The sequence below is a fragment of the Vigna unguiculata genome, chromosome 10 (genome assembly GCF_037176805.1).
Source record: "Vigna unguiculata cultivar grain cowpea cultivar isolate G323 ecotype 2 chromosome 10, ASM3717680v1, whole genome shotgun sequence".
Taxonomy (NCBI): Eukaryota; Viridiplantae; Streptophyta; class Magnoliopsida; order Fabales; family Fabaceae; genus Vigna; species Vigna unguiculata.
Window position 1 is genome coordinate 37,956,473 of NC_140801.1, and position 14,198 is coordinate 37,970,670.

Consider the following 14,198-nt stretch of genomic DNA (forward strand, 5'->3'; position numbering starts at 1 on the left):
ATAACTGCTAATTTTTATTAACTGAAAATTATATAAGAATTCGTCATGATTACAAGACAAGCTCTTTAGGAAAACATTACAGGTTTACATGTTACTTGCCTGAAAAAGAATTATTCCGAAATTTCATATTTATTAGTTTGATCACTTGATCAAAAGATTTATCAGCATATAAAAAATCATACAATTAGTTTAATATTTTAAGCTGATGCCAGTATAAACTAATATTGTTTGAAGATGCACCAAACACTCATTTCAACCATCTTAATACTTCGTGGTGAACTTTCACAAAGGATTAAAGGAAGATGATGAAACAATTTGGATTCTCCTATACCCAGAATGGGCTTTCCGAATCCAAAATATAAATATATTCCGAAATTCTCATTCTAAAAATGAATGAAGTGAAAAAGTAATAAAACGCCGAAAGAAACATCCAATTAATAGAGTCAAAGACTAACAATTCATATAGACAAACAAACGAAAGAACAATAGAGCATACCTTCATGAGGAAAACATTGCCACTCCATTAACCAACGGAAATTATTAACCACTTTTCTGCTGAAAAAGTATACTTTTCAAAGGTATGCATTTCACGAACGTTTTATAGAAGGAGTACAATAATAAGTTTGCAACTATTAATATCGCAACGCATGTTGATTTCATTTCTCTCTTGTAAAGTCACCATGTGAACACGACATTGCAACAACTAAAGCTGAAAAAAAAGATACAGAATAGAATTGGCATATATCACCACCACATGAAACGAATTTATGCCACAGGTAGCGGAGAGAAAAAAATCTAACTGTTCTTATATGGAGAAAGATCACATCATTCAAAACTGCTCTGCACAATTAATACCTTCTTCAGCTTGAAGAGTCATCAAAAAGCAAATTACATCATCTACAACAGCTGGACTGCATATACCACATGACCACCAAAAGGTCCGGTCCATACAGAAACTAATTTTTAAAGTGAATAGAAGAAATTGTTGATCCAGATCAAGCACAGAACGCTGAAATGTCCATAGCTACTAATCTTCTCTGCTGTGCCACACATAATATAAGCTTGTTATCATCGATAATTGACCAAATGGATAACAATTATTTTCTCTAACCATAACATTAGTGAGAACATTTAGCTACTTAATACACCATGAGATATTATTGCAGAATATAAAAATGATTTTACAAAGTTGTGTAAGGTCATATAGTTGTACAGAAACATGGTTTTCATGCTTTAGCAGATTATGATCAGCTTTTAATACACAAGTCTGGTGAGCTATGCAATAAAGTCCTCCTCTTGTTTCAGGCTTTTCTAGAGATCACCACTAGAGGAAGCCCACGAAAACTGGACAATTAGATTGCAAAAGTATGACACTGAATTATTCTCAATATCAATAGCATTAGTTTGTTTTCCAATAAAAGAGAAGGTTTGTCACTAAACCACAAAACACCCATGAGGTATGAACATGAACAACATACAGATACTACTAGCATTGACTAAAAATACAGTAACAAAACATCAAGACATGGTACCATATTCATGTTTCCATGTGCGTGGAACTAAATTGAGCAAAATTCAAATTCTCAACTAACGATTCAACCACACTTCCCAAATCGATAAGAGAAATGTCAATAACACATTCTCATGAACACTTTCTATTATAGGCTAAATTCTATTGAAAATCACAAATGTGTAAGTCTCACTTCTTATTAAACGAGTCTTTCTCTTAATTAGGTTTAATAAATTTTAATCAATACTAGATTACGTGTTATTGTGTTCATAACACTCCTCATATAAGAATCAGGATTTTACCTTCTCCAAATCATTTTCTAAACTTTTCCCACTTAATTGGAAAAGGATTAGTTGTAATTTAACTTAATAAGACTAACATTTTTCTATGCAATAGCACTAAAAAGACTTCTAAGAGTAATTATTTATTGTTGTAGGCACTTTGCTTCTTTACAAAAGGATGACAAAATAAGCATTTTACCCAAATTTTTTGTCTTCAATCAATTCATGTATAACCTAAAAGTTAAAAAATATTATTTAGTCATATTTTAAGTTACTTAATAAAAGTGAAAACTTTATTTCAGAAGAAAATCTTTGTAATTTGTTTATTACACCATGTCCTGTTAAGATGCATATCTTATTTTAATGTTATGATAATGATCAGATTCTTACCTTTGACATAAATGAGATGCAATAATCTATTATTTCCAAAGTCCTTATGTCTCCCGAGTTTTAGTATGTGCTTGTCTCTGAGGCTGTATATGAAGAATAAAGATGTCCAACCATGGGGATAACTAAAAAGAGGGTGCGGTCCGCAAGCAAGAGAGAAAAAAAAGGACACCCTTGGTGTCCTATTTTTCCCTTCCTTAACTCACCTTCGCAGTAGGCATAATTATAGTCCTTTAAGATTTTACTTTAGGCAAAATATATGATGAGTGTCAAACCCCTGAATGTCCTATCTATAAGCCCCAATATAACACAAAAATAACAACTGACAATAGATTTGATAATATAATCACACAATACATTAAAAAATTATTATTATTATTACTATTACTATTACTATTACTATTATAAAAGTGTGTATGTCTTTACGTCTAGGTACAAAAGCATAAATTTGACATACAAATATTAGGGATATATTTCACAGGCACTAAAACATTTAAATCATCTAAGTGTTAAATATCATAATTAATATTTTCATATACAAAGATTACTCTGCTTGGAGATGTCAAAATTTGTATTACGTAACAAGTTTTAGAGTAAGAGTGATCACATATGTCCAAGACAGGAAGGGTCATTTCATTGAAGTGTCAGACTTTAATAGCTGAATATTACCCTAGAACTCGAGTTGTTTTAGAATGGCAAAGTTCACACACCAATATATTTCATGAAATTGCATATTTAAAATAAACATTTTATAAAAAGCTTTAGATGTTAATCAGAAAGGTCCTGGTATATAGTAGTGGGACTTGTAAGCAGTTTCGTTTAAGCAAACTGGAAAACATTCTCAAGGACAAGACCTACTACAGCAAATATAGTATGAATGAAGTGATAAACCACTTACACAATAGAATAGCTCTGCTGTACTTTTCTTTGGTAGATGAATTACTTATTTAATTCAACCACATTGCTTAAAATGAAAATTCAGCTAAAACGCAATTTAAAAAGCAAGACTTACCTGAACAAAAAAAGAAGGGATCATCAGATTTGACACAAGTAGTTATTCTGAGGCAGCAGATCTAAAAATTTTGTGTTTTAACTTCCTATTATGATTTTCCTGTTCAAAGTTGATAAAAGAAAAATCAAGCACAAGTTAACTTAATAAAATTCAATAATTTTCTATCGGCAGACAAGCACAAAAACCAATTCCATATCAGGGTATTTCAATCCTCACAGCAACCAAACTACTCCCTAGTCTAAATCCTTTCCACTTCATGCAGGTTTTCAAGCTGTTCCTTGAAAAGTGTGTCTCATTGAGACTACTCATGTCATGAGTATAAATATTAATTGATCATTGCATGTCAAATTGGCAAATATATATAGAACATAAAGGAAAAGTGTAGGAACTAGGTGATAGAACAGCTAACATAAACTGCCAAGAAAAGAAATTGATAAGATTAAAATGGTGGGAAAATAAAATATAAATACTGATAAAACAAAACTACAATGATGAAAGAGGAGAAAATTGAGCACGAAGAAAAAGAAACACAATCAATACAAATAACCAAAAAACACAAGTGCATTCAAGCAATCCAATAAAAGATATCTCAAAAAGAAAAGTATAATGACTACAAAAATAGTTTGTAGGGAAATAAAATGAAAAGATGGAAGATACTAATCAGATCTGAAGAAAAGTAGTCAAAAACAAAACGCTTTGAAAAAAACTTTAAATAAAAGGCAAACAAACTGATGGGAGCAAATGAAATTAGCAGGAAAGTTAAGAATTGAAAAGGGTAAAGTAGACAAAATGCAGCAAACAAAGAACTTCAAAATAGAAGAGTAAAGCATAAAGAAATATATCAATTACCAAAATGCAGAAAACTAACAACATTTTAAAAATTGGCTAAAAGCATTGAGAAAAAATGCAAACAATAAATCTAAACATTAAGCCAGAAATGTGACTGAAAACTGAAAGAAAAGATACAGAGATGAATTCTTGGAATGATTATAACCACAAATGTAAATCACTTGGTATCTGCAAGTTAATTGGAGGACCAAAAATAATGTGTTCTAAGCATGAAAGTAAATAGCAAGAAATAAAAACTATGAAGTCACTAGCGGATAGCAGTGCAAAGAGGCTACCCCGAAAACTGCTACAGTGGCAGAATGGTATCTCGAATCTCGATGACTGGTATTTTGATCCCTAAGTAGATTCGTATTGCATGGTGTATATAATATACATGCTTAAAAATAAAGAAAAATGCCTAAAATTAAAATCATAATATTGTTAAAGTTTCATGAAGGAGAGGTCCAAAATAACAAAAACTGCAAAACAACATATCAACATATCAACATGTTCAAAAATAGGAAAGCATCAAGAAGAGGTTGGTTGAGCAGGTTGAGTGGCGCAGCAGGGTGGACAAGACGAAGCCATCACAGCAGAACAGAAAAGAAGAAAGAAAGAAAGGAGCAGTTTTTGTCAGAAGCTTCAGGTCAGGTTGGTTGCATAGCACTGCCGGAAGTGTCATCAGAAGCCTCATTGGAAACACTGAGGGAAATGGAGAGGCAGAGTGTGAGAGGGAAGGCTAATTTGAAAGAGGAGTGTCAAAATTATTGGTCATAGGTTAAAAGGGAAAGATACTCTTCTACCCTTAACGGAAAAAACAAACACTTAAGTGACCCTGTTTCCCAGATTGGAATTGAGCCCCTTAGGTGAATCCTAAATCACATCACAGACATCCCTGAAACTGAGCATCTGTGCAATTTTGTCAAAACAATGTGGCCCACAATGCACAATGCAAAATGGCTGCAACCTTCAGGCATGGGCAAGCTGCTCTACTCCACACTGGCACAAAGTGTGCTACTGATTACTCTAATTAAATAAATGAACAAAACAGTTCTACAAGAATCCAAAATCACAAAAAAAGAAAACGGCACATCCATCACATCTCAATTCCCATCAATGTATCTCGCCATGGCTGCAAGCCACATCAGTTTCAATAGGTCAATGTCAACCCTTAAATTAAAACCTCAAAAACTTGATTAAAAAACACTAGTTGACATCAACACATTCCTAAGCAAAAGCAATAATACTTCTAGTCAATAAACATTCCTCACATTTAAACAACCACTACATTCTTATATTAATCATCATGCCATCTAACAAACAAACACTCAACATTAACAACAGCCACTACTACATTCTAATTGCGATCATCATGTGTTTATAATAAGTATAATTGTCCAACATCGACAACAGCAACAACAACAACTACAGCAATTAGTATCTCCCAATCATTCCAAGGATAGACTCATAATTGGTAGTGTATGCATTCTACGATTTTTAGACAGTCATCTAATCTCAAGCAAATTGTCACAGATGAGTGTGTTTGGATACAAGATAGAAGAGTTTTCAAGTGCTTATCCACTAAAAACTTAAAGCTTTCTTGTAGCAGATAAGTTCTTGAAAGCTCTTCTACTGTATCTCTTAGAATGTAGGATTTGGAACTAACTCAATTCTATAAAACTGACTTATAAGGTAGCATTGCCCACATTTATATACTTTAATTCGGTCCCTAGGATCTCCATTAACACCCAAACAATCCATCACAAGTTTGTAAACCTTACTTAGCGAGCTTGGATTTTCGTTAGGAGACTAAGTTGAGTTGAACTCAACCAGAATTGAATAAAAAAGCAACTCAGAGTAGCATTTAACTCAACAAATTTTACTTCTAACTACATCTGAAAAAAAGAAAAAACAAAAAAAAAAAAACTATCAAACCAATTGGAATAGTGTTCAATAGTTGTTGCAATTGAGAAATCAAACACAAGCAAGGTTTCCAATGGATTGACAACGCAAACTTAATTACATGCATGAAAACTAAAGTCTAATAGGTTGTCACCTGCTCAAGAACCATAGCAGAACTCTCGTCCACCAAGCTGGTCAAATTCTGAATCTTAACAAGCATTTTCTTATATAACTCCTCCAAACCCTCGGTGTAGCTCCTAGCATCAGAACCGACCATTCTGCTCAGCTTCCCCACCTCAAACCCCTCGACGCACCCATCGAGCTCCCTCTGGTCATTGGCGGCCTGCTTCATCCCAGCGAGTCTGTCGTCGCCACCTTCATCCATCGGGGAGCCACGGAGCCCGCAGTCGAGTGCGGGGAGGCGCGAGTTGGGGCTGAAAGCACCGTAGTGGCCGCGGAAGGCAGGGCCGATGTTGACGACGTCGAGGGAGCGGGGCTCGAACAACTGGGGCCCGGTGCGGAACTGGAAGGCGCGGTACTCATGCGTGTGCACGTGCGAGGAGGGCGCGTTGTCGAAGGGAGGGGAAGCTAGGAGGAGGAAGACGCAGGGAGGAAAGAGAGAAGGTTGTTCACGGGAATTTGAGTTTAGGTTTGGGTTTGAGTTATCGATTGACGTAGAGAATTGAGAGAGAGACGAGAGGGAGGAGGTGACGGAGAACTCGCGCATGGAGGGGCGGAGGGCGGATCGGCGGCGAGCGGAGAACCACCCGAGGAGGGAGGAGTGGGGGTGGAGGGCGGAGGGGAGGACGGCGCCGGAGGAGTCGTGGAAGGAGGGGGAGCAGAGGAAGCCGGTGATGGTGGCGAGGAGGGTGGGGACGGTGGAGGAAGAGTCGTCGGAGAGTGTGGTGGGAAGGTGGGTGACGTGGCCGAAGAGGAGGCCGTGGATGGCCGAGGGGGAAGTGGAGAAGCGCTGGATGAGGGAGGCAAGTGTGGGGCCGGAAATCGCGATCCTCTGCAACGGTGGATCGTCCATGGCGGCGCTGAAAGAGAGAGAGTGGTGGGAATAACGGATCTTTATTCACAAGAGCGTTCTTGAGTCTGTTTTACTTTACCAGTAGAGAGTCTTCAAACGGCGATTCGAAGACACTTTCTGGTGCTTCTTTTTTATGCTCTATTATAATCACAATTTTTTTTTCAGTTAATTGAAGTACATAGAAAAATCACATTAGTTTCGTAAATTTTATATTTCTTTAACTGTTTTAAATATTTAAAAACATAATTCAAAATTTAATCACTTTGTATTGGTGTATTATAGTTTGTTTAATCACAAGCAATTGCTTATATAATTTATGAAATAGTTATTATAGAAATCAACTAACTTACTATATGTAATGATTTGGAATTAGATAATCGTATAAAATTATTTTATACTAAGAATTGATAAATTTTGCTTTGCCTACAAAAAAAAAAAAAGTTATGATTTTTGTTTTTAATATATTAGCTCAAATTTAACTGATCTTAATACGTTAGTTTTGATCTGTTAATGGTTTTAACATATTCTTTCAATTATCTTTATTAAGAAATGGTATGATATTAAATTTAATAATATGTTATTACGTCTAGTAAATTTTTTTTTTATGATTGTCATCTCCTATAAATTGTATAATAAAAATATTTATTTTGTTTAGCTTATGTATATATAAATAAAAAGGTAAGCACATAACTTACAACAAATCCATAAGAACATGTATTATAACATATTAATTTCTGAGATAAAATTTAGGTGGATTCTGATTTGATATACATTCATGATTCATATTAAGATTGTATTCTTTAGAGTTTAACTGTATACAAAAGTAAGAACTTATGTCTTACTATCCCTTAAATCCAAGAGTGCAAGTTATTTTAATGCAAACTAGGGGAAGAAACTTAATGTCACGGGCAAGCTGAAATTCTTAATAAGAAAATCGCAATATATCTTAGCTACTAATTATTGCTCTCAACTACTTTGTATCAAAAACCAACTAAAGGACTACAACATTTACGAGAGTAACATTCCTTTAATATGTGATAATAGTGTTATTATTAGTAAAAATAAAAGGTTAGATTCAAAATAGGAGTTGAATTGCTCCAAAAACTCTTTAAAACTTTTTTTGCAAGACGTTGATGGGTAGATGATCTAGGAGGTTCTAAAATAAACCTTATGCAAGTGATGGCGAAGAAGAAACAAAGGACCCTATTAAGGTCTTATGATACTTGCGAACCAACCTAATTTAGTTGAGATGGATGTATCGTGTTGAAAGATACATGAAGATCTTGAAATAATATGTGAACAATTAGTATTATCCATAATCTTTAGTTGTTAAGAGGCATATTATAAAATAATTGATTGAGTTTTGTTTACATGTCAAATATTGAACAAATAGAAATTCCTAAATCTTAACACGATAATTATAAATAAATATGTGTCAAAAAGAAGTGGAGTAAACACAAACAACATTAATGAAGTACTCTCTCTTGCATACAATATCACATAAAGTAAAATCAAGATTCTGAATGGATGAAAAATATGCATTAAATGAGCAAAACAAGAATTTCTGTTGTTTAAGAAAAACAAAAACTATGACAAGTTAATGCTTCATAAACACTCTTGAGAGTAATTTATTGACCTAATAATAATTATGTCATTATATTTACAAGCTTAATGTTTCATAAACACTTTTAAGAGTAATTTATTGACTTAATAATAATGATGTCATTTATTTACTCGATATAATGTTAACAAATATTCACCAGTCCAAAAGCATTCATCAATGCCTTTATACTGGTTGACCAAAAATATGATTTACAAAATACATTGCGGCAAAATTGAAATTTAAACAAACTATTATTTTACATTTGTGGTATTTAAACAATCATAAAATATCTTTTTTTACATTGAACATGACATTATCAGACGTAGAAGAATGAAAATTGGAATTTAACAAATTTTACATTTTAAAATATACAATTCATTTCCAATTATGCAATCCAAATTGTAAAATCTATATTTCATATTGTACGATCCAAAACACAAAAATCTAATAATATTTTTATTCCAAACTGTCTAATCCAAAAATCGAAAGATTGCACAATCTATAACTTAAATTAGAAAAAGGAAAATAACTTACCAAGAATGAAAGACACCTCCAGGCACTACCAATAGCCACTAACCACCATTTAGCACCCCAAAACACACACCTAAACCTTCACATCAAACCAAACACAATCCAACAAATAAAAAACATACTCAATTTTTATTTATTTCATAAGGATATAATTGATAATTCAAAGACTATGGGGGTGTAACAAGAAAACACGATGGTGCACGAAACAGTGGTCTCTTTTAGGGTATGCTCCCTTATGTAAAATAACATCTTTAATTGTAATTTTAGTCTTCTTAAAATTTCTCACATATGATTTTAGTTGTGTACTTTCTATCATCACTTTCATCTCTCAATTAGCAAAGAATTATTTTGTCCAATGTTTAACTCAGTATTTCTTTTTATTGGTTTAATTAACCTTTGCATTTAACCTGTTCGCTATTCATTTAAAATACTATTAAAAAGAATTTAGTTCATTAAAATATAAAAGTAAATAAATAAATGTATGTAAACTTAAAATTTAGCTAAAGTTATAAAATTTCAAAGATCCGATATCAAAATGGTTGATCATAAATTAATATGTATATAAAAGAAAGTATAACTAATCATGGTGTAATCATTTATACTTGTTAATTTTATAATAATGACACTACTTTTGAAATATATGTTAGATTTTTTATTTTAATCTAAATATAAGTATGTGTCTCTTCTACAAGGTGCATTCCTTGAAGAGAATGAGACTAACATGTTTTTATTCTACTTTGTCACGAAATGGATATGCAGGTATTTAACTGCTATAGTAATAGGGCATAAACTTTCTCTATCCCATTTTCATCATTGCGAATGAGAAAATGTGCGAGGGTAGAAGAAGATGCATTGAAGAAAAAGAATCAAGGAAATCAAAATCATAATCATTTCATTCATTGAAATACTTGTTATATAGATATTCAAAACATACATTATTGCTCCAAGTTAAAAAGAATACTTAGTGTAAAATAAATCTCACTCTATATATACACATAAACTCAATGAACAAATAAATAAAGAATAAAACGTGTATTCTTTCTCCAGTAACTCAAGTAATCAAAGTAATCTTCTTCCTCAACACAAACATCACTCTCAACATCTACCCTTTACTCAGTTGTTTGAACCTTGGTAGCTCCATCATCCCCTGCAGCCAAGTCTGGTTTGATCTCCTCCAATTGCTGCAGAACTAGGTGTACTTCAGGCCTAGCAGCAGGAGATGGATCAACACAATGCAGTGCCAACTTCAATGTGTTAAGCAACTCATCCCCTATGGCTGGTGCATCCCTCATGAGTTCCAAATCAAACACTTCATTAGTCCATTCTTCTTTCACAATGGAGGCAACCCATTGGGGCAAGTCCATGCCATTGGTTGGTTCCCCAGGTGGCTTTCCAGTTAGGAGTTCCAACATGATGACACCAAGACTGTACACATCAGTCTTTGTGTTAGGCTTCTTGGTCTTGGAAAGCTCTGGTGCGTTGTAGCCAAGGCTTCCTGCAGTGGCAATGATGTTGGTGTTGGCAGAAGTTGTCATCAGCCTTGAGAGACCAAAATCTGTTATGTGGGCTTCTGTTTGCTCATCCAATAGTATGTTGCTTGATGTGAGGTTCCCATGTACAATGTTCTCTTGGCTATGGAGGTTGCTCAATCCCCTAGTCACTCCAATCATTATCTTCATCCTTGTTGGCCATTCAATAACAATTTCAGGCCCGCGAGCTGCATTTGTTAGAATCAGATAAATCACAACACAATAAGTATCAGAAGCAATGACACAATAAATCTAACCACACTGTTTAGTACTTACAATGCAGGAATAATTCATGTATTTATTAGTTTCAGAAGCAATGGCACAACACATTTTAATCACTGTCAAGCACTCACCATGAAGAATTGATGCAATATCATATCAGCATCAAAAGAAATGACACAACATTGCAAGATTAAAAAGCTCAAATCAAACGAGATTCTAATTGCAATTGTAAATGTTAGATATATCAAATATCAGTATCAGAAGCAATGGCAGAAGCAGTTTAAGGATTACTTACCATGAAGGAATGATGCTAGACTTCCTTTTGTCATGTAATCAAAGACAAGAAGCTTCTCTCCTTTTGGTCCTAAATAGTAGGCTCTGAGTGCCAAGAGATTTGGGTGTCTGATTTTGCCAAGTGCAGCAACCTCTGTTTCAAACTCCTTCTGCCCTTTAGTAGTCTTTTCCCTCAACCTCTTCACAGCAACTTGGTTACCATCTTCCAGTGTTGCTTTGTATGCTGTTCCATATGCACTTTTTCCCATTATCTCCGCAGTTGCACACAAAAGATCATCAGCAGTAAACACAAAAGGCCCATCAAAGTGAACTAGTTTCCCACCAGCTTCACCTCCTGATTCAACCTCACCACCAGCTGAAGCACCTTTCTCAAGACTCCTAGCAGATGCTGCAGCCTTAGCAGCTTTGCCACTCTTTCTGCTCGAAGCAGTTCTTCGCCTGATCAAACAACACAACAAAAAGCAGCACAGTAATAACAGAATCAACAGAAGAACACCTGCCACTATGAGGATTATGTCTTTGGTGCTTAGTTTGCGGTGATGAGGCTTAGAAAGAGGTTGTGGTGATTGAGCTGGAAGATTATGAGGAGGGGGTGAAGGGCATGGTTTTGAACTGATATACCCACATAGCTCAAGATTCCCTACAAAAGAGCTAGCATTGAATCTTTTGGAAAGTAGAGATGGGACAGGACCAGATAGGTTGTTGTAAGAGACGTTGAATGAACTGAGATTCGCAAGTTTAGAGAAGGAATCTGGGATTCCTCCAGCTAATTTGTTCTCGGAGAAATCAATTTGGCTAATGCTTGAGATGTTACCTATTGTTGGTGGGATTTCGCCATCAAGCTTATTGTTCTTCAGGTTAAGCACAGAAAGGTTGTGCAACCTGTCCAAAGAATCTGGAATATGGTTTGCAAGTTGATTGCTATCTAGGTTTAATGAAACTAGAGAAGAAAGGTTAGAGAAGCTAGCAGGAATGCTGCCATTGATGGCATTGTTTGAAAGATCAAGAATTTGAAGCCTGGAAAGTGCACCTAGTTCACTTGGAATAGGCCCTACAATGAGGTTATGACTCAAAGAAACATTTTCAAGTAAAGCTAGCTTGCCTAGAGAAACTGGAATGATTCCAGAAATGAGATTGTGATCAAGGGTCAAAACTTGAAGCTGGGAAGCTTTCTTCTTTCCAGCTCCACCCCAAGAATCTGGGATAGAGCCAGAGAGATTGTTGTGTTGGAGGGCAAGAATGGTTAGAGAAGGAGACATGGTTAAACTGCTAGGAATGGATCCAGAAAGTGAGTTGAAGCTCAAATTGATCCGAAGCATCCTAGTAGATCTTGCTAAACTGGGAGGGATTTTACCACTGAGGGAATTATTGCTAATATCAAGAGACTGAAGCATTGGACAATTGCCAAGGGAAGGAGGAATAGAACCTGAAAGCTTGTTGTTGAAGAGATAAACCCCTCTAAGGTTAGGAAGGAGACCAAGTGAGAAAGGAACTGGACCAGCAAGAACATTGTCATGAAGACTGAGCTTCCTAAGAGACTGAAGTTGGCCAATTTTCTCAGAGATCCTGCCACCTAACCCTCTCCAAGGAAGCTGAATTGCAATAACCTCACCATTCACACACTTGATTCCTGCCCACCCTGAACAAGCACCTAGACCACTATCATTCCAGCTCTTGAGAACCCCTTTGAAGTCAATTAGCTCATTCTTAATAGCCCTCAGGGCTTGAAAATCAGCTTGAGTCACAACCACCCCATCCCACAACTGCCCTGAAACAGGCTGAATGGCAGAAGCCAAAGCCTGCAAAAGAAACACAAAAAAGGCTAAGCAAATAAAACCACCACCCCCACCACCTTTGTGGTTACTCCTCCTATGACCATATGAAGCAAAAGGGAGGTTAAGCTGAAAAGGGTCTGTGTAGAAATCTTTGACATGACAACTGTTGCGTCCCATGAAAGTGGTAAGTGGGAACTTTGAACAAACAATGGCTGAGCAAAGAAAGTAAGACAGACACAAACAGGTTCCACTTCCACTCTCTTTATGCTCACACCTCTCAGACAGACTCAGCTCAGATAACAGTAGTAGTTGTAGTATAACTAGTACAATGAAGAACAATGAGGAAGATCTAAATACTAACACAAGAAAGTGGAGAGTGAAAAGAGAAGAACTACAGTTCTGAAAAAGGCATGTGAGTGAAGAAAGGTGCTGGTGGGGTTTAAGGATGAAGAGAGATAAATGAAATATGAGGTGGTGGTCATGAGTAGAATGAGTCAAAGGTTGCAATTTCTTAATCCTAACGGCTAGTTTTACTTCATTGTCTAAATTATCATAACTGCTGCTGCATAACGGGTTGGGTTGGGACATTAGAAGACCAAGCAGAGATGAGATGTGATATGGGGTTTCCTTCTCCAACGGCTACTTTGCATTGGATTTGGTTTTGGATGCATTACATTTTCTAAGGGTCCCATTCTTTTCCACGTTCTACTTCCTCAGTGTGACTCCTCATCATCGACATTATTATAGTCTCAGAAAATATGTCACAAAAGACAAAAACTTTAATTACCTAAACTACCCTTGCATAAGTGACTGTTTAGTAAACCCCACAGTCCACAAAACAAATAGTTCACTTGTTTAGTAAACCAGCTGCAGTTAACAAAAAGTAAAACAAAAAACTAAAATCAATGTTGAAAATGATAAATTTTAGATATTTCAAACATCATTTTATGATTTCATAATTTGCATATTAAGTGAACTAAACTTAAATAATTTGCATCATTCTCATGCTTCTTCTTTTTCTCATAAAGAAGGTGTTTAATCTAGGGCATCTTTCGGGCAATGGTGTGTAATGTACTGCAAGTAGGGACATCAAAGTGACAGAGATTGTGCACCTTATGCTTTCATAATTCACAGATCTGTGGAATAGAACACATTATTAGCTGGAAAAGGTGGAGCACAAAACAAAGAAGAGATGTGAATTGTGTTACGTTGGGGCAAAAGTATATTGGTGCGTCAGTGTCACACTCATTACGAAATTCTGCCCAGTGACCTATTGTGTTGCAACGAATTG

General features: G+C 35.3%; 2 protein-coding genes across 7 annotated transcripts; both read right to left on the reverse strand.

Annotated features, from left to right (window-relative positions):
* Window positions 1-632: 632 nt before the first annotated feature.
* On the reverse strand, window positions 633-7,064 carry LOC114167106 (BRISC complex subunit Abro1-like protein). 6 transcript variants are annotated; one of them, XM_028052059.2, is made up of 3 exons: window positions 6,075-7,062; window positions 3,191-3,289; window positions 633-1,040 (listed from the first exon to the last, which is right to left on the reverse strand). In XM_028052059.2, the coding sequence occupies exons 1-2, from the start codon at window positions 6,951-6,953 to the stop codon at window positions 3,233-3,235; spliced, it is 936 nt and encodes a 311-aa protein (XP_027907860.1). In that variant the 5' UTR covers window positions 6,954-7,062; the 3' UTR covers window positions 633-1,040; window positions 3,191-3,232. The 6 variants fall into 6 exon arrangements, with proteins under 6 accessions (XP_027907860.1, XP_027907861.1, XP_027907859.1 ...); XM_028052060.2 differs by having other exon boundaries at window positions 633-1,344; XM_028052058.2 differs by having other exon boundaries at window positions 633-1,037; window positions 6,075-7,061.
* Window positions 7,065-9,953: 2,889 nt separating this feature from the next.
* Window positions 9,954-13,492, reverse strand: IMK2 (inflorescence meristem receptor-like kinase 2). Its single transcript, XM_028052216.2, has 2 exons — window positions 11,134-13,492; window positions 9,954-10,804 (listed from the first exon to the last, which is right to left on the reverse strand). Exons 1-2 carry the CDS (start codon window positions 13,082-13,084, stop codon window positions 10,197-10,199), a joined length of 2,559 nt encoding a protein of 852 aa, XP_027908017.2. The 5' UTR covers window positions 13,085-13,492; the 3' UTR covers window positions 9,954-10,196.
* Window positions 13,493-14,198: the final 706 nt, after the last annotated feature.